Source organism: Leptonychotes weddellii, chromosome 1 (genome assembly GCF_054177405.1).
Source record: "Leptonychotes weddellii isolate Sample4059 chromosome 1, ASM5417740v2, whole genome shotgun sequence".
Taxonomy (NCBI): Eukaryota; Metazoa; Chordata; class Mammalia; order Carnivora; family Phocidae; genus Leptonychotes; species Leptonychotes weddellii.
Window position 1 is genome coordinate 46,461,245 of NC_138369.1, and position 25,111 is coordinate 46,486,355.

The following is a 25,111-nucleotide window of genomic DNA, read 5'->3' on the forward strand; positions in this document are numbered from 1 at the left end:
TTTGGCTTGGGGAGGGAGGCAAGGCCAGGCAGGTGATAGCCCAGATTTGTCACGTGACCTGGGCTACTGACTCACTGCTGACCCTGGGCCTCAGTCTCTCCACCTGTGAAATGTAGCAGGGAGGGTCAGAGTAGGTGACTTCTAATGACTTCCTGCTTACTGTGAGCCTATTGCTCTGAACAAAGAGCATTTTTAGTTTAAAAAAAGATTCTTTGTCGTGCCTCACAGAATACAGGTCAATGTTACTCTGTGAGGCCTTTGATTCCCCATGGCCCTGGTCCTGTGAGGGAGGGTCATTAAACTCTGAGACATAGAAAGGGAAGCACTGACTGAGATAACCTAGATCTATTCACTTGATCCACAAATACTAAGCACCTACTATGTGCCAGACTCTGAGGAAACAGACAGAAATCCCAGCTCTTTCCCGTGCATGGGGAAATGATTTACAGCGTTCTGCTACGTGCTGAGGACATGCTCGGCTCCGGGAACCCTGTTGAGAGCTGGGCAGGCCCCCTCCACGCCCGCCTGCTCACATGACAGCCAGTGAGATGGACAAAAAACACGGGAACAGAACATAAATTAAAAGCTTCCAGGCTGTCCAAGCGTTAGGAGGAGGTGAAGGCAAGGCTTTGAGGTCTAGGATTGGGGGCTCACCCCCGCCAACACAGGGCTGTGTGTGGCTGGTCTTGGCCCAGGGAACCAGGGCTCCTGGTTCTCGGCCACAGTTAGAATCAAACCCTCCACCTTGACCTCATTAGCATTGGGCCTAATCCCTGAGCCAGGTCCCTTAAACTGTGAGAGGTCACGCCACACCCGCCAGCCATTGCCTTCCCCTGCGCTCATTCATTCCACCAGCACACATTTCATCAGCCCCCCATATGCAAGCCCCAACACCACCTGGGACAGGTGGGGTCTGGAGCCCCAGGCGGGCTGGAGGGAAGGGGGTACTTTTCTGAGTGAACAGGTCTGGGAATCTCAGGCGGGAAGAGGCTACACAAAAGAGAGTACACGGGAAGGAAGTCTTGGAGACCGGGACACTTCCCCACTGGATCCTTCCATCACCAAGTTCACAGTGCAAACTTCACCTTCCCGGGCTGCTCCAAATGACAGGGTGTTGGAGTGGGTCACAATCTGAACTTTTCCTATTCCAGTGGTTTCAATACGTGTTTGTTTGTAAGCCCTGCCAACCCCACAGAATGATACTTCCCGCGGGCATCATCCTTCGCCACTGTGTTTGTCAGAACTAAGCACCGTGTGTGGAACACAGTAGGTGCTCCATACATATTTGTGGCAGGACGGTGGTCATCAAGCACCCTTGTGCCAGGCACTCCCATCTGCCCCAGACATTCCTCAGAAGCATCACTGTGCTCCTTTCACTGATGGGGGGAGCCTGTCCAGGTCAAACCTCCATTTGCCCCCAGAACCCGCCCTCATGGCGCTACCTGTCACATGGGCTTCCAAGGCCCACTGACCCAGCCCAGTCTGACCAGACGTCCCTGGATGTGCCCTGTGTGCCGCAGTGTCCAACCAGTTCAGTTTCCAGGCTTGGCCTTGCCTTCACACTGGAGTCCCCAGGAGGCCTTGCTCACGGCAGTCGTCTGGTGCCCAGCACCGCACCTGGTACATAGCCACCTCCCGGATGCCAGGGCTCCCTTTAGGAGCCTTGAGAGCCTCTGCCCCCTTCCTGCTCCAGTCACCCTCTCCCTGGTCTCCTTTTCTAGCCTCACTTCCTCCAATACATCTGTGGGGGCATTTGAGCCATGTTTCTGCCCCTGAGACCTGCCCAAGCCACTGCCCGCTGCCCAGGCTCTTCAGCTTGGCACTGAGACGCACCAGAGCTGGCCCCACAGCCCAGGTGTGGCCTCAGGCGTCTGCCAGCCCTTGTCTTCAGTCTCCCCTGTCTTTCCCACCCGGCAACCTAGCGAAACACTCCCCTTCCTCAAAGACCCAAACTTCCCCTCCACAGACACCTCCCCTTTAAAGGGAGTCTCCCCTCCCTGGATCTGTTCTTCCCACATCAGAGTCCTCCCTACCCCATCACTTCCTCCTTTCTGGATCCTTCTATCCCCAGTGGTCTGCACACAAATGTTTAATGAACGGGAGAGTGAGGGAATTCCAACTCGAATACCTACTGAGCTCCTGGGCTATGCCGGGTTGTGTGTCCAGCATGGAGAGTGCCAGAGCAGGCAGGACGCGGCCCCCGCCCTCACGGTGGTCATAATCTGGTGAGATGGGCTGGGGTCAGGGCCTGGCTGTGGGTGAGCCAGCCGGTGAGGGCTGGGGAAGAAATAGGTAAGGGGCTGAGTGAGGGGTTGAGAGACTAAGAGAATAACCAGAGCCTCTACCCTCAGGGAGCTCGTGGTCCGGGGGGGGAGACAAAGCTCACATGAAGTGAGGGAGACATGGCATGGAGCCAGCGGTCCCAATGCCAGGTCACGGCCACCAGATTGATACGGGCAGAGATTCCTGGGGACCAGAAGAGTTGGGGGCGGGCCTCCTGCCCTTTCCCAGGGTCCCCAGCCCCTCCCCTCTCTGGCCCCAGGCTTCTGTCTAGAGTCACCTTGGCCCCTCATGGAAGCCAATTAGGCCCCCAGTTGCAGTGGGGATTAATATGATTAATAACGCCCCCAATCTCCCAGGTGCTGATTCAGCCAGGAGCTTAGGGAGGGGAGGTCACTTTATAAGGGCCTGGGGGGGGGGTCAGAGCCCAGAGTGGTCCAGCTGGAGCCCTGGGTGGCTGAGCTCAGGCCTCCACAGCACTCTGGTCTGAGCCACCCACAGGGCAGCCACCAGGACCGCAGCCATGAATGGGACAGAGGGCCCGAACTTCTACGTGCCCTTCTCCAACAAGACAGGGGTGGTGCGCAGCCCCTTCGAGTTCCCACAGTACTACCTGGCTGAGCCATGGCAGTTCTCCATGCTGGCCGCCTACATGTTCCTGCTGATTGTGCTCGGCTTCCCCATCAACTTCCTCACGCTCTACGTCACCGTCCAGCACAAGAAGCTACGCACGCCGCTCAACTACATCCTGCTCAACCTGGCCGTGGCCGACCTCTTCATGGTCTTCGGGGGCTTCACCACCACCCTCTACACCTCGCTGCACGGATACTTTATCTTTGGGCCCACGGGATGCAATCTGGAGGGCTTCTTTGCCACGCTGGGCGGTATGAGCCGGGGTAGGGGTGGTGGGACGGGGGATACAGGAGCCAGGGGGAGTGGAGGGATCTGGAGACAGCCCCATATCCAGGGATAGTGGCTAAGAGGTCTTCTCCCCTCTACGTTCGTCAGCATTGTCCACTTGATCAACAAACACCATTAGTGATGCTACGCTAGGCTGTTTATTGAGGGCAGCCATCGGACGCTATAGATCTCATGTAGAGTGGTGCCACTATCTTGCTTCACATCAGGGAAACTGAGCACGAGAGACGTCAAGGGCCTTGCTGGGGTCACATTGTGGTGGGGATAGAGCTGAGTTTCCAGCCCACATCACTGTGGCCCCTCGAGCCTTGCTCTGTTTCCCTTGGAGTAGCTATGCTGGGTCTGACCCATGCCGGGCACTGGAGAGAGAGGTGGACAAGACAGATCCCTGTGCTCAGGGCTCTCAGCCCAGGGTGGGACACAGATGATCAGTCCTCCAGCCACCAGATTCTGCCTGTGCTGGGCAATGGGCTCAGTCTCTCCCCACTGGCATCTCTCCGACCCTGCAGAGAAGGGTCCATCTGTATGTGGTACCCCTGTTTCACCCCTGCCTTGTGACCTGCGGCTGGGTGTTGTGTGGTCATCGAAGGTGACAAACACCCAGCGATGGCTGGAGATTCCGTGGGAATGGGGCTGAGACAGCGTCCTGGACCAGTGAAGGAAAGAGAAACCAAGGAGGCAGAGCAGTCCTCGTGGCTGGTGCTCGGCCCCGCCCGCTTGCCCGAGAGGCTGTGTGTCCCAGAGGAGGGGAAACATTCCTGGATCTGAGCCGGACGACCCAGGCCCAGGTCTCTTCCCTTCTCCGGGCCTCACTTTCCTCAGCTGCTATACGGGATCTGTTATCTCTGCAGCACCCCCATCGGCTTTCCTGTCAAAGAAACTATTCGAAAGCACCCGTCAAAGCTACAGATCACCACACAGTTTAATGCCTTCTGTGGAAGGGGTTTCTTCGAAGGGGAAGAGTTTCTCCACACAGAAAGGCTGGAGGTGGGCTGGGAAGTCTCAGGCTAGAAGGCAGGGGTGAGATGGGTGCCACGTGCGGGCACATCTCTGCAGGGCTGGGGCCAGTTTACAATTATTATTCTGGAGTAATAATTAGTTGTGTTCGCTTTCTCTCTCAGAAATGTCCTGGTTTGGTTGATAAATTCTATGGCCAACCTCCCTACTGAGTTTCTGGGGGTGATGTCTGAATGCCCCCATTCTTTCCTACTCCTTCCTCTGGGCAAATCACTCTCCGGTTTCCTGGCTCCAAGGCGGGAGACCCAGAGGCCCAGGTTATTTCATTCCCCAGTGGGGAGAGGCCACGCCACAAGAGGGAGGGAAAGACTTCCAACTCCAACAGGCACGCTGCCTGTCGCCCCACAAAGAACAAGTTCTGTAAAAACTCCCTACGGGGCTCCCAGTCTAACGATGACCCTGGAATCCGATTTTCCATCCCTCATGAACCCAGAGCTCTAACTGAACTAATTCCTCTTCCTGGGGGATGCCCTGCTCACTCTCCTTCAGCATACGGGTCCTTCTGCCCCAGAGCCCATCCCCGGTCCTGGCTCCAGCCCTGCCCTAGCTTGCCTTCCTGGCTGCCCTCTCCCATCCAGGAGGAGTGCTCCCTGCTTGGACAGACAGCAGGGTCCAGGCGGGTGGTGTGTTGACTGATCCCTGACTGCCTTGCAGGTGAAATTGCCCTGTGGTCTTTGGTGGTCCTGGCCATTGAGCGGTATGTGGTGGTGTGTAAGCCCATGAGCAACTTCCGCTTCGGGGAGAACCATGCCATCATGGGCGTCGCCCTCACCTGGGTCATGGCACTGGCCTGTGCTGCACCCCCCCTCGCTGGCTGGTCCAGGTAATGACACTGAGCAGAAGAGAATGGTCTCTGGGGGGGTCTTTGTAGGGTCCCCCAGCCAGGACTCAAACCTGACGCTATCTGGTTCTGGGCACCGAGCTTATATGCTCCCTACCCCAAATGCCCACCCTGGCAGCTCTCCCAAGGGAGAGGTTTAGGTCAGGGAAAGAGAGAATCAGACCTTAATGTTGCTATGGGGGCTGGTCCCACCTCCTGAGCCCCCATGTCAAGGAGAATCCAAGACACCCCAACCCTTCACCTTGGCTGTGCCCCTAATCCTCAACTAAGCCAGGGCCAGATTCCAATCCTCTTTGCCCCATAGGCAGTTCCCTCTGACCTTGGGCCTCAGCACCTGAGGAGGCCAAGCCTGTCTAGTGCAGGTGGTAACATGGTAGCCCCTGGGAACTGGGTCCTCTACAGCCTCTAGTCCATCATCTCCAAATGGGACTCAAATGAGAGATGGGAGGACGGCGGTTTGGGAAGCTGGGCTGGTGACCCTGTGGGTTCCCAGAGGCCTCGTGTCCTTCTGCTTCCAGGAAATTCCCAATCTCTCTTCCTGTCCCTCCTCTCTCAGCCTCCTGGGGTCAATTTTTTGTTCCTTGTTGAGTCTGAGCCCGCCCCCTCCAGCCTCTTTCCCTGTCTTCTCCAGTCCTGGAGTCTCCAGTCTCCCAACCCCCCAGGCACAGCCAACAGCCACTCCATTGTCACCATCCTCTGAAATCATCGAAACATCCCGACCACATGGCCCTGGGACTTCTTCTTTCTAGAAAATGTGCAAAGATCCCTTAGTTACCCTGTGTGCCCATCTTTGGCCTAGAAGATACTCTTACGCTGTTAGTAAGACCCTGTTTGTACAGACTGCCTCAGATACAGAGTGTGGGAGCTTTTCCCTTCTCACCAACCCCTGCCCTGCACAGTCTGAGGCCCGGCCTCCAGCCACGGGGAGCAGCGGGTCTGGTGAGGAAACACAGTGCAGGTCAGCGGTGTCTGGGCTCTGCTAGGTGAGAGACTAGGCCATCTCATGATACCATGGCTGCCTACAACCAAACCACACTGTTTGCAGCAGGGGCATTTGAATCCCTCGTCTCAGTTGATTTGATCCTCACGGTCAGGCAGCCAAGCAGATATTTTATCATGCCCATTTCACAGAGAGGGAAAGCAAGGCCCAGAGCAAGACCAGCCACACAGCAGGTGTGTTGGCCGAACCAGGGCCCTGACCGGCTGTGGCCCCTCACACGTGGGTCTCCTTCATGCCCTCTCCTGTCCCACCCCCCTCTGGTGTGCAGGTACATCCCAGAGGGCTTGCAGTGCTCGTGCGGGATTGACTACTACACGCTCAAGCCAGAGGTCAACAACGAGTCCTTCGTCATCTACATGTTCGTGGTCCACTTCACCATCCCCATGACTGTCATATTCTTCTGCTATGGGCAGCTCGTCTTCACAGTCAAGGAGGTATGGTCCCATGCTGGGTGCTGGGGACAAAAGCGTCAGTTGGGTTGAGCCCGGCCCCTGTTCCAAGGGAGTCTGGATAGCAGGCCCTGTGTCCTTGCAGGCGGCTGCCCAGCAGCAGGAGTCAGCCACCACCCAGAAGGCTGAGAAGGAGGTCACACGCATGGTCATCATCATGGTCGTCGCTTTCCTGATCTGTTGGGTGCCCTACGCCAGTGTCGCATTCTACATCTTCACCCACCAGGGCTCCAACTTTGGCCCCACCTTCATGACCCTCCCGGCGTTCTTCGCCAAGTCTGCCGCCATCTACAACCCCGTCATCTATATCATGATGAACAAGCAGGTGCCTGATGGTGGGGCAGGAGGGTCCAGGGGCCCCAGGCTCCAGGCATTGCCTGCGGAGGACAAGCCATGTCCTGGACTGGGCTCAGTCATTCCACCTGCAAAACCAGGCAGTGAGCCTGGTATCCCCCAGGACGTCAGAGTCCTCTGGGAGAAATGCAGAGTCCTGCTGAATCAGAAGCTCGGGGTGGGCCCAGGAACCTGCATTTCTAACAAGCCCTCCGGGTGTCTCTGATGCATGAGAAGTGCCAGTCCAGATGGTTCTGGAGGCCCACTTTAAAAGTCAAATAGTCTAAGTCCCAAGCCTAGGAATGGAATGGTGCCAGTCTCCACAAAGCTGAACAAGGAGCTAAACCTTATGCTGAGGGATGAAGGGATAAAGCAGTTCTTTAACATCGATCAGTGACTTCTCTGCAGAATTCATGATCCAGTGGGGAAAAGGTGGTCTCTGGAGTTAGGCATATCGGTTTCAAATCTCAGTTCTTATTTTCTAGCTGTGTGACCCTAAGGCAAGTCACTTCCCCTCTCTGGCCCTCAGTGTCTTCATTCCTAGAGAGGGCAAACTCCTAAACTCTAGGGCTAACTAAGATAACTTACAGAAAGCCCTTGGCACACAGAGGGCATCATGGAGTGTCATGAGTAGCAATGCCCCCTTGGGTTTGTTTGGTCCCTGGCATCTCTGGGGTGGGACCATGTGTGCTTACTAAGTTCCCTCCAGGGAGCCAGATTTGAGAGGGGCGTGGAGTCTGTGAGGGCCAGAAGCAGGGAAAGGGTTGGAGGCAAATCTCGTCAACCACCACAGTTTGCTACACACATTTTCGGTGGACCTTGACCCTGACTCTTGTCCCTTGCCTTCCAGTTCCGGAACTGCATGATCACTACCCTCTGCTGTGGCAAGAACCCACTGGGTGATGATGAGGTCTCTGCCAGTGCCTCCAAGACGGAGAGCAGCCAGGTGGCACCAGCCTAAGCCCTGCCAAGGACTCTACGGCCTACTGTAGGAGTCTCCCCTTCCCCACACCTACCCCCAGCCACAGCTGCCCCACCGGAGCCAGGCCTGTCGGAACCAGGTTGTGCAGGCTCCCTGAATTAAAAAAAAAAAAAAGAAAGAAAGAATTATTGAGAGAAAGATGAGGATCCCCACCCGGCCAGGATGCCCCATCAACAGTCCTGAGTTCCCAGGGGCCAGTGGGATCTCTGCCCCTCCTCCCCCCAACTCATCTCTCAGGAACACAAGAACTCTTGCTCTCTGGAAAAGTGTCCCAGCTTAGGGATAAGTGTCTAGCACAGAGTGGGGCACACAGTAGGTGCTTAATAAATGCTAGATGGATGAAGGAAGGAACGAATGGAGGAATGAGTGAAGGAATGAATGAGCTGGGAGAGCATATCTGTCCTCTCGAAACCTCCTAGCAGTAGCAGCTCACCCTCAGCTGATGACTTTGAGCAGTGGTTTCCCTCCCTGGGCCTCACTTTCTTTCCCTGTGAAATGGAAATCCCAAATCCCTAATCCCTGGCCCTGCCAACACATGGCTGCTGTGAAGATCAAATAGGATTTTGTGTGTGTGTGTGTGTGTGTGTGTGCGTGTGCCTGTGTGTGTGAGAGAGAATGTAAGCACTTTGTAAATGGGGTAAAGAGCTGTACAGATTGTAGTTAGCATTATTAATAATATAAATTAATATAATTAATTAATTAATATGATCATCTCCTCTTGATAGTGACCATTTTGAGATTGGGCAAAGTCCTAAGCATCCACCTCAGCAGGTTTTTTAAAATTAGCCAGGCGTCAAGGCCAGACCAGGGCTGACGGCTGGGCTGCAGGGAGGGACAGTCAAGGGAACGCAGAATGCAGTCATCAGGACTGAAAAAGCGTCAGGGGACTGTGGAGTCTGGGGCCAAGGTCGGGGGTCTCACCTCTGGCATGGAGCCCCAAGCCTGGTGCTTCCTCTTCCCAGTACAGCCTAGGGAGAGATGGGACTTTCTTTCAGCTTCTGCAAACCACCCACTCTCTTGCCCAGCAACTAGGCCACAGCACCTCAGGGGCAGCTTGGAGCTTCTAGAAGCCATATTCACCTGCCCACATTTAATGAAGAGCTGAGTCACCCTTGTCTCAAAGAGCTTAGAAACAAAAAGTTGGAAATTCAGATGGGCCCACCTTCCCTGCGGATGTTCACAGGTCCCGGATTCCAGCTCCCTTGCTTGGTGAGCCTGTCTTCAGTAGCTCCAGTCCATTCTCCATTCTGGAGAGTCTTTGCGGCAAAGCTGGCGGGAATTCTGGGCATCGGAATTGAGCTGCCCCCACAGCTGCCCCTCCTCCACATAACCAAAGCTGGGAGCTCTGGCTGTCCCCAGCCCTGCCTGCACACTAGGCAATTCGGGGCATTAAAAGCTCAGCTCCTATACTCAGTGTTAATGGTGGTGGTTTTTGTTGCTCTCAAGCTCTTTATCTGCAGAGTGGATTGAAATTAGGCAGCTTCCATCTGATCCCTGACCCCCAGGATGCCGGGTTTGGGCAACCAGCAGAGCCCCCTCAGGGTGCGGGGTAGAGGCAGGCCTAGGAATGAGAAAAGCCCCAACTTTGGGGTCACAGAGACCCACATGGCCTGTGAAGCTGCAAGCAAGTTTTGTCATCTCTCTGCATCTCCTTATCTGCAAAAGGGAATCTTAAACTGAGCTTAAGAGGACTGAAAACTTCCTGTGGCCAGCCTACTTCCTGGCACACTGCAGCTGGTGGGAGACTTTTGACATTACTGGGCCTCAGTTCAGAGCTGGCCTTACCAAGAACATCAACTACAAGGGGAACAAGGACGGATATAGTCCCAAGAGTTACCCTCAACCTCCAAGGTGGGAAAGGGTGGCTGGAGCCTGAGATGGAAGGTCCTCAGTGCCGTGGTGGGGCTGGAGCAGGTAATAGCTGGGATCTCTACTGTGGCCTCTCTTTACTCTGCCTCCCTAAGTGATGTCAGACAGGATTTCTTCAGCTGCAAGTCGCAGGGAATCTAACTCAATAGGGCTGAAGCCAGAGGAAGAAATTATTGGCTCGCATAAACAAAAAGCCCAGGGCTTCCGGCACAGCTGGATGCCGCTCCTCAGATGTCATCTGACTTCTGTATCTCTCTTTCTGGCTACACTTTTCTCTGTGTTGGCTCCATGCACACGCTCACTGTTCCCAAGAGGGGCACAAACGCCTACCAGCAGTCCCAGGCTCAGCAAGCCCTGCAGAAAGTGAGCTGCTTTTTCCTGACAGTTCCAGCAAAGGTCCTGGGTAGGGATCTCATTGGCCAGGCCAGGGTCACCTGATCACCCCTAAACCCAAAACCAGGCTAGAATGGGGATTCATCCTTTGATTGGCCTGGCTTCGGTCACCTGATCATCCCTAAGGCCACCACCAGACTAGAATGGGGATTCATCCACTGATTGGCCAGGCCTGAGTCACCTGATCACCCCCAGCAGCCCTACATAAACCAAATGATCTGAGTGAGGGTGGGGACGGGAAGGAGCCCAAAGGGTACTTGGGGGGTATCATTAGCAGGAGGAGGAGGGCCAGAGACAGGGTGGGCAGAACTAACAGTGGCCCAGAGGGGTTGGCCTCCGTTGAAGTGGGTGATGTCCGGCTGCAGCAGGCCTCTCTCCCACACCGTGGACACGAGAGGGAAGATTTCCATGGCTGGTCCCGCGGGTCTCACACTCCATTTCAAATGTGCTGGGCAGTGGGAAGGACAGTGGCATTTCAGCTGCCCTGCCTTGCAGGCAGCCCTGTTTCCTCACTGCCCCACCTCTGTCCACTTATTCTGAGGAGTGGTATGCTTGTTTCAGCCCCACATCCAGAGAAAAAAATTGACTCTCAAACCAGAAAAGTCTCTGTTTTTTCCTGGTAGAGAGGAACTCCTCTTTTCCCTCTTTATCATTGATTTGACAGCCACTTAGGGGCACTTGCCGTATATAAAGGCAAACAGCTGCTGACTTGGGTTGGGTTGAGGGTGTTACCCACCTCACTTCCAGGCTCCAGGTAGCAAACAGGTTTATGGAACCCGTGTTTTTTATGATCATATATCCACTCAACCTGGTCTAAGGAAGCTGACCCTGGGCCAGGATGTTCTGGGGACTCAGAGATGGATTGGAGGGAGCTAGTCTCTGGGCTGTGACCTGGCCATCCTCAAGGACACAGAGCTCTCTCACCCCCGATCTTGCCTCTGGAAGGACAGAGCGTGAATCAACCCTCCCACCCCCGCACCACCACCAAGTCGGCAAAGCCTGATGGCAGCCTACCCCATGCCCCCCAGTAGGGACATGCACTCCTGACACCCCAGAGTGCCCCCAGAGTGACAGTGGGTGCCCTTCCCAGCCATGCGACCTCAGACAATGTCCCCGAACCTCACTAGGTCTCAGGCTCCTCAGCTTTAAAGAGGAGACTCATCTCAGTTGGTAGAATTATCTATAGAGACTAATGAGATTATTGTTATAAAAACTGCAGTGCACGGTAGACACTCGATAAATGCGATTTCCTTCCCAGAGATGTGAACCAAGTTCAAAGGAGCAGCTCCTGGTGTGGTGGGAGATTGAGCCGCTGGAGTGGTGGTCAAGAGATTAAAATAATGGAAGGGACTCAGGAAAGGTGGAAGCAAGTGCTAACTGCCCCCGATACTCATTCCCTTTCTTTCTTTTAGTAATATCACTCCAAGTTCTAGCTGGGCACCTAGCCACCCTAGCTGCACAGGACAGCATCTCCCAGCTTCCCTTGCACCTGTGGTGCATGACATTAAGGTCTGGCCAATGGAGTATTACTGGAAGTGGTATGTGCAGTTCTGGGTTGCACATTTCAGAGAATGGAGGCATCCTCCCCTTCTCTTGTTTCCTGTCTGATGGCTGGAATGTGGTCATGATGACCAGAGCTGCAACCAGAGCTTTCTTGTATCATGATGGGGAATCTGTGGTCAGAGAACAGCAGAAGGAGCCTGGCTGGGGCTCCCATGCTACCTTCCAGCCCTGCACAACTTACTCTTGAAGAGTCTCATGAGAGAATGATTTCATGGTTTTTTGTTTAAACTACTGTTATTTTAGAGATATAGCTGGTTTCTTCACTAACACAGAGGGCTTCCAGGTTCCAGCCCAGGGTCTGGACTCAGGAAGATCTAGTGCAGGTCCTCTCTGAACTTTAACTTCTTCATGTATAAATAAAACAGTGAATATAAAAATGTACATGGACATAGAACATGATAGCTATTGCTATTTCTACCCTGCCCTCTATGCATTTATTGACTAAAGTCACAAATGCCCTGATGCTACAGGGACTAGAGTTACACAAAACAAACACTCTATTGTTGCTTCTAAATATCTAGAACTGTAATCTTCAGAACTATGAAAGAGGGGCGCCTGGGTGGCTCAGTCATTAAGCGTCTGCCTTCGGCTCAGGTCATGGTCCCGGGGTCCTGGGATCGAGCCCCGCGTCGGGCTCCCTGCTCAGCGGGAAGCCTGTTTCTCCCTCTCCCACTCCCCCTGCTTGTGTTCCCTCTCTCGCTGTGTCTCTCTCTGTCAAATAAATAAATAAAATCTTTTTTAAAGAAAGAAAAAAGAACTATGAGAGAGTTCACATGTAGGAGGCCCCCACTCAGTGTTCGAAGATGGTAAAACAGTTGTCAGCAGGACTTAAATCCCATACCGGCCTCAGTAGGAGTCACATAAGTACACAGAGCAGCCCTTCCTCTCTCAAGCAGTCTGAGCCTCACAGTTACCATTTTCCTGTAAAAAGGCAATCCTCTAGAAGAATTTTTAGATCTGCAGCGCATTTTAGAACTTCTTCCCTCCAAATGCAAAACTCTATCCTGGCACAGCCCGGGAGCAGGGTTTCATCTGAAGCTTGTGGGAATGTTTGTATCTCTGAGTCTTTCTCTATTTCTCAATTCTTGGAAATTCCCCACAATGTGATCAAAATTGCTGCCCGTTTGTGCCAGCACCATGTGCCTCTTTGCCTCATCTCTCCTCCCGCTCTAACGTGGTTCCTGCCCATGGTCCTCAGTCCTCCCTCCACTCAGCCAGGCTGGGCTCTGGCACGGGGGTTCCACAGCAGTGGGTGCTGAGTGCCTACTGTGTGCCAGGTGCTGTGCTAGGCGCCTGAGATACCACCAGGAACAAGACAGACACGGCCCTGCCCAACGCCCCCGTGCCCTCCAGAGCTCAGGGGCTAGCATGGGAGAGTTGTACCTCGGGGTGCTGGAGGTCCCAGGGGCTGTTGGAACCAGAGGAGGGGATTCTAACCTCCTCAGGGATCAGGGAGGGCTTTTCTGAGCTACACTGAGGCCAAAAGGATGAATGGGAAACAATCCAGAGAAGGTAGGTGGGGGTGAAGAAAGGCCTTCTAGGCAGACTGTATCAGTTAGCTTATGCTGCATGACAAACAACCCCCAAATCTCATGGCTTAAAACAACACACCAGGTATTGTTGCTTGTGACTCTGTGGGTCAGCCACGTGCTTCTGCTGATCTGGACTCAGCTTGGTTAATTTCTGCTGGGCTCATTAAAGCATCTGTGGTCAGCTGGAGGTTTGGCTGGTGGGCCAGCTGTGGGCTGGGTGACGGGGGTGACTAAGCCACGGGCCTCTGAGCATCCAGCAGGCTAGCCAGGGCTTGTTCTCATGGGGTTGGGACTGGCAAGCTATCACTTCCACCATATTCTGTTGGTCAAAGCAAGTCACAAGGCTCAGATTTAAGGAGTGTGAGAGGAGCTGCAGAGTTACATGCAAATGCACATGGATACGGGCAGGGGTGAGAAATTGGGGCCATTTCCGCATCCACTGAACACACACACAAAAGAAACACAAAGGAGAAAGGCCAGCTCTTAACATCTAGCCCATTCCAAGAGCCACAGCAGTTGGACTGCGGGGTTCCAGGGGGAAAGGGGCTCCATTAGCCAGACTCAAGAGGTCAAGCTTCCACTTATGGGCAGTGGGGAGCTATGAAGGGTGCTAATTTCACTTTAGTACACTTTGATGGCCTCCGCCTCCCTCAATCCAGACATCTGGTCATGGAGAGTCCCCTGGAAAAATCCCAACAATAAAGAGACTACAGGGAGAAGAATGCAAGTCTGTTTTAAACCTGTCCCCTCCAAATCCTACACCCTCCTTAGAGGTAACCACTGCTATTACTTTGGTGTGAATCCTTTCAGACCTTCTTCTGTGCCTTCACTTACACAAACAAATGCCCACACACGTGCTCATACACTCACACACACGTTCTCTCTTCTCAGAAGAGCAGAGCATATTCCACAGACACATCCCAGTTCATTCATTTTCATTTTTTAAAAATTATTTATTTATTTATTTAAAGTAGGCTCCGCACCCAACATGGGGCTCGAACTCATGACCCCAAGATCGAGAGCCGCATGTTCCCCTGACCGAGCCAGCCAGGCGCCCTCTGGTTCACTCATTTTCACTGCTGTATACTATTCTACCGTGTGAATAGACCATAGTTTATTTGTTCATTTTTCTCCTGGTGGGTATTTCGTTTGTCTTGAACTTTTGCTGAGACGGCAGTGAGCATCCTTCTGTCTCAGTGTAAGAGTTCCTCTCAGACTTATCCCTGGAGTGCCACGGGTGGGATGTGGCATGAATCTAGCTTTAGTTGTATTAGATGTCACTGCACTGCCTTCTAGAGTGGCTTCGAGCTTTCCCTCCCAGCAGCTATGTATTTCTTGACGTGCTGGTCCCCCAGCATTGATAGATATCTAAAGTCCTGTCATTCTAGCAGGTGTGGAAAAACACCTCATGCTTGTATTAATTCACTGCCTCCTTTCAAACGGCTGCACAGTGTTCGGTACTTAGGGACTAGTTCAGCCAAGCCTCGAGGGATTCCTCTGGAAGTTAGTTCTCTCTTTTTTTTTTTCTTTTCCAGATAATGCATCAGTTGTTTCTTTTCTGACTAAAGCGCTTCTAGGATAGAGAAGTGGAGTTGCTGAGTTCAAGGGAATACCTTTCCAAACCAGGCCGCACCCCAATTTACACCGTAGGTGGAGGCACTGAGGGCCCGGGTCCCTGCATCCATGCCTACACTGCCTTCAATTTTAGTCAGTTTGATGGGAAAATACTATCTTATCACTGTTTCAGTGTGAATTTTCCTGAATGCCAAGGAGACCGATAATATTCTCTTGTGTTTATCAGGCTTTCTGGTGAATTGCCTATTCATATTCTCTGTCCTTTTTTACTAGTTTATGGGCACTTGTGCTAGACAATTTTATTTGAAACTTGCTCATTCAGGGTGACTGGGTGACTCAGTCCTTAAGCACCTGACTTCAGCTCAGGTCATGATCTCAGGGTCCTGGGATCGAGCCCCATGTTGGGCTCCCTGCTCAGTGGGGAGTCCGCTTCTCCCTCTCCCTCTGCCCCCCCCATTGCCTTCTCTCTCAAATAAATAAAATCTTAAAATAATAATAATAAATAAAAATTATTCATTCATCCCTTAAAAATTCTTTCATATAAAACAGAAAAAAGGAGGCCACAGGTTGATCTGGGGGTGTCTGCTCCAGGCAAACCCCACCAGTCGGGCTTCAACTGCCACTTCTTGAGAAACCAAGGTCGGCAGTGGCCTGGGAACAGGAGTGGCATGGGGCAAGTGGGACTGGAGGCCTCAGTGACCACTTCCACACTCCAGGTGTGCCCTGTTCCCCATCAGCGTCTCCAGCCCCTGTGGGGGCAGAGGGCGCAGGAGGGACCATCATCTCAGCGCCCATCATTTTGCCATGAGCCTGAGACCCAGAGAAGTCAGTTGACTCACCCAAGGTCACATAGGCGTGGGTGGCCAAGCCGGGCGTCAGCACACAAGGCAGGGTTGCAGTGCCCCATCCCAGCCCTCCTGCCCCAATCAGCAGCCCAGAGCCTCCCAGCCCAATCAGGGGCTAATTGGAGTGGTGGGGCTGGGCTGCTGATATATAGGAGGAACGAGCCGGCCTGGAAGTCTCACGCCTTGGGAGGGGGTCTGACCGTCCGCGTCCACGTCTGCGTCCGCGTCTGCGTCTGCCCATGCAATGGCTCCTGGGAGCATTGCCTCCAGTGATGTCTCAACCTCCTCAGCGTCCTCAACCTCCTTGCCCTCCACAGTAGGGTCGTCCGGGGTGTCTGAGTCTGAAGAGCCAGGTAGGTAAGGGGAGGCAGCTCCTTGCGAGCCCATTCCCTGGGTGTCCTGGACCCTCCTAGTGCTACCCAGCCTCCTCTCCCAGCCCGGCCCCAGCACCCATTCTAGAGGCTGTGGAGTTCACATGCTCATTTGGCAGAAGAGCTGATGCCCGAGGTAGCAGGGGCCAGGTCCTGCCTGGGGGCTGAGGCTGGCCCAGCTCAGGGGGAAGAAGGCAGAGCGGGCCTCCCCAGCTGGAGCCCATTTCCTGTCGGGGCGGGCTGGCGGACCCACTGCAGCTGCGGGGCGGCTAGCTGGCGGAGCAGGGGCAAGAGCAAGCATGTGCGAGAGCAAGCATGTGCTGCGAGGCTGGGCCTTGAGGGCTGCATCCCAATTTGCAATCAACAAACAATGCCTCAGGGTTTCTCTGGATATAGATAGGTTCATTCGCTCCAGGAGCTCCCAGTCTGAGGGGGAAGACTGCCTCATTAATAGATGCCATTTCATAATGTGGCATGTGCTTTGACGTCGGGAATGCGGAGGGCTGTAGGAGCCCATGGGAGTCACTAACCTACTCTGGGAGGTCAAGGAAGGCTTTCTGGAGGCGGTGACCCCTGCAGGAGGGTTAAGCCTCACCCAGGAGAAAGAGGGTGAGGCAGGGGAAGTGTTCTGAGTGTGAGTAAAGCCTCCTTCAGAGGAAAAGTTGGAGGGTGGGTTCCAGGTGCTTTGGAGCCTGGGGCAGAGATGCTCACCCTGGCTTGAGAAGTCAGGGCAGGTGTCCAAATCATGGTGCTGTGTGGGCCTTGAAGGATGAGTGAGAGCTACCTGAGTGACCACGAGGGACAAAGGCCACCCAGGCAAGGTAAGAGCATGGGCAGAGGCCCAGAGGTGAGGGGGTTAGGGGAAGCTTCCAGGGAGTCACAGGCCCTCCTCTGGCCAGGGGCAGAGTGGCGGGGTGGGAGGAGGGAAGGGGCAGGACCTGCCACACTGAGCCTCCAAGGCTTCAGCCAGGGCCTTGGGCCCTTTACACTGACAGCAGTGGGGAGGGGAGAGAGGGGAGGTGCAGTAGGAAGAAGGCTGGGGTCCTCGGGATGGAGGGGGGAGAAGTCCATGAAGAAGGGGTGGGGATGGGAGGTCCAGGATGTCCTCCAGTTTCTTGCTTGGGTGGCCGGGTAAGTATGGTAGGTACCATTCCTGGGAGAGAGAGGATGGAGGACAAGTTTGGGGGAGTTGTGAGTTCTGTTCTGGTCATCCCGGGATATAGCAGGCATTGAATAATGCAGAATGAGGAACTGAATTCAGCTGCAGGGACTGGGGAGGGAAGAGCCTTGGGGTGGCTCCTTGGGACAGGGCCTGGCTCTCGGGAGGCAGGGGAAGGGTTAGAACTGTCAGTGCAGGCCAGGCCGGAGGACACCCCAGCTGGGAGGGTGCAGACTTCCTTAAAGACCCCATCCCCACTGTACAGGTGGGAAGACTAAGGCCCAGAGAGGAGAGCGAAACTCCCAAGGTCCTGGGTGTGGCTGGGATTCCACTCATTCACAAGCTTTGGACCAAAATGAATATTCCCAGACACTAGGCTCTTCTTGGCCAAGAGGCAGCAGTAGATGAATTGGATTAGGTCTCTACAATTTTTTTACTTTTTTTTTCTACTTTAAAATGTGTTTTTAAAAAAAAAAAATATATATATATATATTTAGCCAATCAATTCCTTTTTAAAAGTCTTTAATTTTTGCAAACTGATCAGAAGCCAACATTTTTTTTTAAAGATTTTATTTATTTATTTGACAGAGAGAGACACAGCGAGAGAGGGAACACAAGCAGGGGGAGTGGGAGAGGCAGGCTTCCCGCTGAGCAGGGAGCCCGATGTGGGGCTTGATCCCAGGACCCCGGGATTATGACCTGAGCTGAAGGCAGACGCTTAATGACTGAGCCACCCAGGCGCCCCAGAAGCCAACATTTTTAATCACCACATTTAAATCAGGTTTCATATTTAAACCACTCGTATGCACCTTATAATGACTAAAAGCTTTTCTCCCCTTGATCCTATTTTCTTTTGCAACTTAAAAAAAAATAGTAATAACAGTATTTCAGTAATTGAGATATCTCAGTAATTCACATACCCTACAATTCACCCATTTAAAGGGTACAGTGGCTGTTAGTATATTCACAGCTGTGTATCCATTTCCACAGGCAACTTTAGAATATTTTCATCCCCTTAAAAAGAAAACCTTTACCCCCTACAGTCACTGCCCCTCCCCACCCACGATCCCCAGCCCCTGGCAACCACTAATCTACTTTCTGTCTATGATTATCCCATTCAGGACATTTCAATATAAATGGCATCCTACAGTATGGGACTTTTCGTGACTGGCTTCTTGCACGCAGCATGTTTTCAAGGAAGGACTTCATTCCTTCTTTTTGCTGGATGATATTCCATTTTATGGTTAATGTCATGTTCTGTTTACCCAATTCATTAGTTTATGGACATTTGGGTTTCTATTTTGGCTATTATAAATAATGCCGCTATGAACATTTGTGTACAAATCTTCATTTGTGCATGTGTTTTCATTTCTCTTGAGTATACATACCTAGGAGCGGGATTCTTTTGTAACTTATGTATGAAAACTTCCAAATGCATACAACAATAGGCAATGCAAACCACCCCCACCCCCCACTCCCTTCCTGTGCACCCTTCATACAGCTTCAACACTTATCAGCTCCTGGCTACTCTTATTTCACCTACTGTGTTATTTCAAAGCAAATGCCAGGCTTATCATTTCACCTATAAGTAGTCTAGCATTTATCTTTGTTTTTTATTTTAATTTTATTATATTTTAATTTTTATTTTTGAGAGAGAGGAGCAGGTTGGGGATGGTGGCGGGGTGCGGGCAGAGGGAGAGTGAGAGAATCATAAGCAGGCTCTGAGCTCAGTGCAGAGCCCAACACAGGGCTTGATCTCATGACCCTGAGATCATGACCTGAGCTGAAATCAAGAGTCAGATGCTTAACCGACTGAGCCACCCAGGCGCCCCATCTTTATTTTTTAAAACTGTTTTTAATTGATACATAATAGATTAGTTTTAGGTATATAACATAGTGCTTTGTTATTTGTATACATTATGAAATGCTTACCATAATTAAGTGTAGTTACCCTTTCTGTAAGTGAAATCAAACTGTCTTCCTATCTGACTTATTTCACTTAACATAATACCTTGTAGGTCTATCCCATGTTGTTGCAAATGACAAGATTAGGGCTGAATAATATTCCAATGGATCCACACACCATGTCTTCTTTATCCATCCATCTATTCATGGACATGAGTTGCTTCCATATCTTGACTAATGCAAATGTTGCAATGAACAGAGGGATGTATATATCTTTTTGAACTAGTGCTTTTGTTTTCTTCAGATAAATATGCAGAAGTGGAATTGCTAGATGGGAGGGTAGTTCTATTTTTCAATTTTGAGGAAACTCCATACTGTTTTCCAGAGTGGTTGCATCAATTTACATTCCCACCAATAGTACACAAGGCTTCCCTTTTCTCCACAGCCTTACCAACACTTGTTATTCTTTTTATTTTTTTTAAGATTTTATTTATTTGACAGAGCACAAGCAGGGGGAATGGCAGGCAGAGGGAGAGGGAGAAGCAGGCTCCTCGTAGAGCAGGGGGAGCCTGATATGGGGCTCGATCCCAGGACCCCAGGATCATGACCTGAGCCGAAGGCAGTCGCTTAACCAACTGAGCCACCCAGGCGCACCTCCCCCCACCCTTTTTTTTTTTTTTTTTAAGTAGGCTCCACTCCCAGCGTGGAGCCCAACACAGGGCTTGAACTCACAACCCTGAGATTAAGACCTTAACTGAGCCACGCAGGTGCCCCTATTTCTTTTTAATGTTAGCCATTCTGACAATTGTGAGGTGCTGTCTTGTTGTATTGTGATTTGCATTTCCTTGCTGATTAGTGATGTTGAGCATCTTTTCATGTGCCTGTTGGCCATCTATATGTCATTGGAGGAATGTCTGTTCAAATTCTCTGCCCATTTTTTAATCAGATTGGTTTTTTTGTTATTGAGTTGTAGGAGTTCTTTATATACTTTGGATATTAACCCCTTATGGGGTATATCATTTGCAAGTATCTTCTCCTACCCAGTAGGATTGCCTTTTCATTTTGTGATGATTTCCTTCACTGTGCAAAGCTTTTTAGTTTGATGTGATTCCAATAGTTTATCTTCGCTTATGCTGCCCTCGGTATTTACCTTTAAAAGAAAAGAGCCCCTTACACTATAACTGCAATACCATCATCCTTAATATCCCCAAATATTTCCAATGTTCACATTTATCTGGTTGTCTTCTCCGTGCCGCCCCCCCCCCCAACCACCACCTCCAAGTTGGCTCATTTAAGTCCCCGTTCTTAGTTTGAGCAAAGGATCCCACGTTGCATGTGGTTGAACGGGCTCAGCAGTCTCTTTCATCCCTAGGGCCCCTTCCCACTTTTTATTTTCCTCCTTGTTTATTTGTAGAAGCCTGGCTGTGCTCCTCACAGGCTGGATTTTGCTGATTTCCTCCCTGTGGCCCTCTCGCCAAGCCCCTGGATTTCCTGTAAACTGGTAGTTAGACAACTGACCTGACGTATTTAGTTTTCTAAAAGAACTATTTAATTCTTTCAGGGAAGCTCTATGGAGCGCCCGGTGTGGACCCAGCTGTGCTCGGGTCACTGGGAGACGGTGGCCAGACAAGCCACCTGCCCTGCCCCCTCCCGTTGGGTTGCTTGTGGGCCAGTCGGCAGGCGGTGCTACCAACCTGGGGGTGTGTGATCCCCCAGGCCCCTGGCCCACCCACCGTGGGGCCTGGCTGGGGCCCGGCGTGTGCTCTGCCAGGCAGGTTTGGGGTCGATCGGGCCCGAGGGTGGTCTGGGCGCTGGGTGACGCCCCGCTGTTCCCCCCCCCCCACAGGCCCGAGCCGCAGCACCCCCCGAGGGCCGCGCCGCCACCCTCCCGTGCTGCGCATGGTCCTGGAGGCGCTGCAGGCGGGAGAGCGGCGCCGGGGCACCTCCGTGGCGGCCATCAAGGTTTACATCCTGCAGAAGTACCCTACGGTGGATGTCCTCCGGCTCAAGTACCTGCTGAAGCAGGCCCTGGCCACGGGCATGCACCGCGGCCTGCTTGTCAGGCCCACCAACTCCAAGGCCAGGGGGGCCACTGGCAGCTTCAAAGTGAGCCTGCTTGGGCTGGAGGGTGGGACTCGGGGAGGCCACAGGGTGGGAGGGCCTGGGCCCCAGACTTTGAGCTTCAGCCCCAGCTCCTCCTCCCTGCACCTCCCCCCCCCCCAGGGGGGCTGTTCCCTGTCTCCTCTCCTTGTCTTCCTTGTGTCTTCTTGGAAACACCTTCTCCTCCAGGAAGGGTAGTGGTGTGCCTCCTTGGAGAGCCTGCAGGGCCCCGGTTCCCTGGCTGTGTCTGCCTTCATCCCTGTCACGGTGTCCGGTGACCAGGGACTATCTCTGCTGTGTTCACGCTGAGTCCTTAGTGCCCACAGCACCTGCCTGGAGTTCTCCATCATGGACAAGGCACACCCAACCATGGGGTCTAGAAGGTCACAGTTGGGTTTGCTGCCCATGCTCTCTGGCTCTAAACCCCAGGTCTCCAGACCAGGGCTGGCACCTCCCTGAGCCACCCCATCCTCATCTTTCAAACGGGAGGGTCCTGGAGGGGAGCCGTCCAGGGACACCTAGAGCTGAGGGCAGATTTGGCACAAAATCCAACCCCAGCATTGTGACTGTTGGCTGCCACCAGGGAAATCTCAGGGACCCGGACATGGGGTCTTTCTGGTCATTGCTGGGCCCCAGCACGTGGCAGTTGCTCTGACCGTAACCATAGAACACTGGAACTTTCTCAACCTACCGTGTTCCAGTCCCTGTGGTAACCAGGTGGCTGAGGACAACAAGTTCCTCGTAGAACTCCCAGGCAAGGGTCACAGCTTGGACACAAGCTATGGCAAGTCCAGGTGCATAGGGTGGGGCGAAGGAGAGCAAGGTGGGGGGCACTGAGGGTGTGCATGGCTGGGTTAGGCTGCAGGACCTGAGAGCCTGTCAGGAAAGTGGGCTGAGGGGAGGGGAGGGGAGGCGGGGAAGGGAGCCTGGAGTGTCATGGAGTTAGAAATGTGTGTGTGCTAGGAGGGGGGTTGTTTCTGGTCTTGACGGTAATGGGGAGCCATGAGATTTTGGGGACAGAGAGAGCAACATCATTAGAGGCGGGCTCGAGGACGAGACCACCTGTTGTTTGCCAGGGGCCCTCACATCCCCCTGCCTCTCACCCATTTCATGATGGCCCCGCTGTAAAGATGGGAAGACAGGCCAGTGGGAGAAGAGAAAGACTTGGCTGAGTTGCACAGGAAGTTGTGACTTGGAAGGTCCACCCGAGAGGCAAAAGGGGAAAAGGGAGACCTGGGGAGACATGGGGGTGTGAGGCCTGAGGTGGGAGGCGGAGGGGGAGTCAGAGTGCATGCGAAGGTGTGTGGAGTGGGAGGTCGAAGGAGATTTGTAGATTAGCATCTCAGAGGACTGGGGTCAGGACTCAGTGTGTGCTGTGCACTTTACTCCCAGGAGCCTGGCTTTGAGACTTCCAGACTTGGGGGGCAGGAGGGAGGGGGTGCCTGTGCCCTCCTGACAGCCACCTGCACAGGAGGTAAGAGAACCTCGGGTGTGTCTAGGAGACTCAGGTCCCCCAGCTCCTCAATGGCAACACCCCTCCCTCGAAGAGCAATACGGGGATAGAATGTGTCTTTGGCATCAGGCATTTAGGAGGTGGTCATGCATCTGCTCCCCGTGCCCCTGACCACCTTCTTCGCCCCCTCTTTTGGAACAAGGCTTTCCTCTCTGAGCCTCGTGTAGGGTGTAGGGGTATGAGACACTGAGAACTTCTGCTCTCAATTCCACCCCATTCTCTCCTCCACCAGTTGGTTCCCAAGCATAAGAGGAAAGTCCAACCCAGGAAGACCCCCATCATGACAGCCCCCAGGAAACCCAGTGAGGCCAAGGAGAAGGTCCCCAAGAAACCAAGGGAGGCAAAGAAGGACCCTCCCAACCCAGGCGAGGTGAAAAGGGGACCCAGGAAGCTGCGAGAGGTGAGGACGTCTCCTCCCAAACCAGGTGCAGCCAAGGAGAAGGCTCCCAAGAAAGGCGGCCAGACCAAAGACCAAGAGGCAAGAGCAAGTGAGGCCAGAAAGGCCTCCCAACAGCCAGACAAGGCCACACGGGCCCCTCCCAGTGCCACCGGGCCCAGTGGGAAGTCAAAGGTCAAAGGCAGAAGGAAGAGCCAGGGTAGGTGTGTGAGTGGGGTGAGAGATAGGGATAGGGATTTGTGGCAGCCACTGGATATGAGGCGAGAGGGAGGAGAGGCCTGTTCTGGGAAGGGGTTCCTTATCTAGTAAATGTGCCTGAGTACTTGGCTTGCACTGGAAAGTTGGAGGACTCATGGTAGCTGGGGGGTGGGGGGAGGGGGTAGGTTTAGGAAAGGGGAGATACAGAGAGAAGGGGAGCCTGACTCATCTGAGACGAGTCAGGGGAAGCTTCCTGGAGGAGGTGTCCCAGGGAGGACAACAGCCTGTGCAAAGGCCAGAGGCATGAAGAAGGTAAAGGTTTTGAGGAAGTGCAAATAGTTGTGTGTGCAGTGTGGGAAGTAGAAGTGGGAGCCTGTGAAGGGCAGCTGGGAGTCTGGCCTCGATCTGGAAGACCATGAAGAGCCATGGAGGGACTTTGAACAGGGAACAGCTAGGGTACAAGGTATTTTTTTAAAATGTATCATGGCTGCCACGTGGAAGATGGCCGAAAGACTAGAGACTAATAAACCAGTGAGGGGTCTTTGGTGTGGGTGAACACGGAGCAAGGGGGGCTCTGCCTGGTGCCTTGCTCAGGGTGAGAGATGGTCTTCCACCATCCAGTTAATCCCCCAACCATCCCATGAGAGAGATGCTGTTATCCCCAATTGGCAGACAAGGACACCCAGGCTCAGAGTGGCCAACCGACTTGCCCCAGGTCACATAGCCTGTATGTGTCAGAGTGAGGACTGGGGCCCCTGAACCTTCCTGCCCACCAGAAGCTCCTCCTGAAAGGGGTCCTTCCCACATGCTCTCCCCCACCCTCTGACAGGTGGCGAGGCCCACAGGAAAACGAAAGCTGGGAGTCGGAGCGCAAAACCCACGGTCCCCAAGGTAGGTCCTGCGTGACTTCCCTGGTCTGGATCTCCACGCTGAGCAGGCTAGAGCTCGGGCTTCCTACACCCAGCCCCTGGGAGGGTCCATGGAGAAGGGGGTAATTTGCTTTTGTACAAAGCACAGTTCACTTCTGTCTGGCCCTCCAGTGCTCTGAGGATCCTCACCCCCATTTCACATGTAAGACCCAGGCTTAGAGAGGTGAGGTCCCTTGTCCAAAGCCACCCAGAATCCCCCCCCCCACCCTTGGAGCCCACTGGGATTTCAGCTCTATTCCTGTGGGCTCCAAGCTATGTGTCCAACCCTGCCCCACTCTGTCCTCTTGCTCCTGGTTTGCTTTCTTATAGGGCAAGAATGGTACTGCTTCTCCAGCCAAAAAGAAGGAAAATCACGTCCCTAAAGAGGTTGTTGCCCATGCGGCCAAGGCGGGGCCCAAAGCCAAGGCCGCTGCTCTTCCCAGGGGTGGTGGGTCTAAGACAGTGCCTGAACCCCTGGCCAGGAAGACAGAGGCCCCCAAGGGCCCAAGGAGGCCGGGCATGCCCACCAAGGCCTCATCGTCCAAACTGGCCAGTAGGAAGGTGGAGGCTGAAAGCTAGAGCTGGGGTGGAGACACGGAGATCCTGCCCGAGTTTTTATTCCCCAACAAACCGTCACTCTATTTATTTCATTGTAACCTATTTATCAATAAAGGCTTTTTTTCCCCTCACAAATCGGTGTGGGTGGAGGCTGAGGTCCAAGGATTTTGGCCGTCTACGGCTCCTGCCCAGATAGGAGTTCCCTCCCTGGGGAAGACAGGTTGTACAACGTAAAGGGCTGGTTTAGGGGTCCAAGACTTGTAGGGGTCTGTGGAGGCACAGGAGGGGTGTTAAACCCAGCCTGAGATCTGGGACTGCTTCCTGGAGGAGGTGGATTTGGTCTTAAAGGATGGGCAGGAGACAGCTGAGGCGGGGAAGGGCACTGCAGGCAGAGGGCCCAGCATG

At 53.3% G+C, this 25,111-nt stretch overlaps 3 protein-coding genes across 3 annotated transcripts in view; 2 read left to right on the forward strand and 1 right to left on the reverse strand.

Annotated features, from left to right (window-relative positions):
- The window catches only part of MBD4 (methyl-CpG binding domain 4, DNA glycosylase), a 201,609-nt gene that overhangs the window by 82,387 nt on the left and 94,111 nt on the right, over nucleotides 1-25,111 (reverse strand). The gene's annotated exons all lie outside the window — the stretch shown is intronic.
- On the forward strand, nucleotides 2,615-8,658 carry RHO (rhodopsin). Its single transcript, XM_006740235.2, has 5 exons — nucleotides 2,615-3,164; nucleotides 4,870-5,038; nucleotides 6,325-6,490; nucleotides 6,591-6,830; nucleotides 7,689-8,658. Exons 1-5 carry the CDS (start codon nucleotides 2,804-2,806, stop codon nucleotides 7,797-7,799), a joined length of 1,047 nt encoding a protein of 348 aa, XP_006740298.1. The 5' UTR covers nucleotides 2,615-2,803; the 3' UTR covers nucleotides 7,800-8,658.
- On the forward strand, nucleotides 15,842-24,826 carry H1-8 (H1.8 linker histone). Its single transcript, XM_081803284.1, has 5 exons — nucleotides 15,842-15,950; nucleotides 20,879-21,138; nucleotides 22,878-23,241; nucleotides 24,070-24,131; nucleotides 24,479-24,826. The coding sequence occupies exons 1-5, from the start codon at nucleotides 15,842-15,844 to the stop codon at nucleotides 24,725-24,727; spliced, it is 1,044 nt and encodes a 347-aa protein (XP_081659410.1). The 3' UTR covers nucleotides 24,728-24,826.

Bases quoted from the DNA above. Each gene is read 5' to 3' on its own strand.
- RHO (XM_006740235.2), top strand. From the start codon at position 2,804: ATGAATGGGACAGAGGGCCCGAACTTCTACGTGCCCTTCTCCAACAAG. The intron at 5,039-6,324 runs GTAATGACACTG...TCTGGTGTGCAG, and splicing joins CCCCTCGCTGGCTGGTCCAG to GTACATCCCAGAGGGCTTGC. The intron at 6,831-7,688 runs GTGCCTGATGGT...CTTGCCTTCCAG, and splicing joins ATATCATGATGAACAAGCAG to TTCCGGAACTGCATGATCAC.
- H1-8 (XM_081803284.1), top strand. From the start codon at position 15,842: ATGGCTCCTGGGAGCATTGCCTCCAGTGATGTCTCAACCTCCTCAGCG. The intron at 15,951-20,878 runs GTAGGTAAGGGG...CCCCCCCCACAG, and splicing joins GTCTGAGTCTGAAGAGCCAG to GCCCGAGCCGCAGCACCCCC. The intron at 23,242-24,069 runs GTAGGTGTGTGA...ACCCTCTGACAG, and splicing joins AGGCAGAAGGAAGAGCCAGG to GTGGCGAGGCCCACAGGAAA.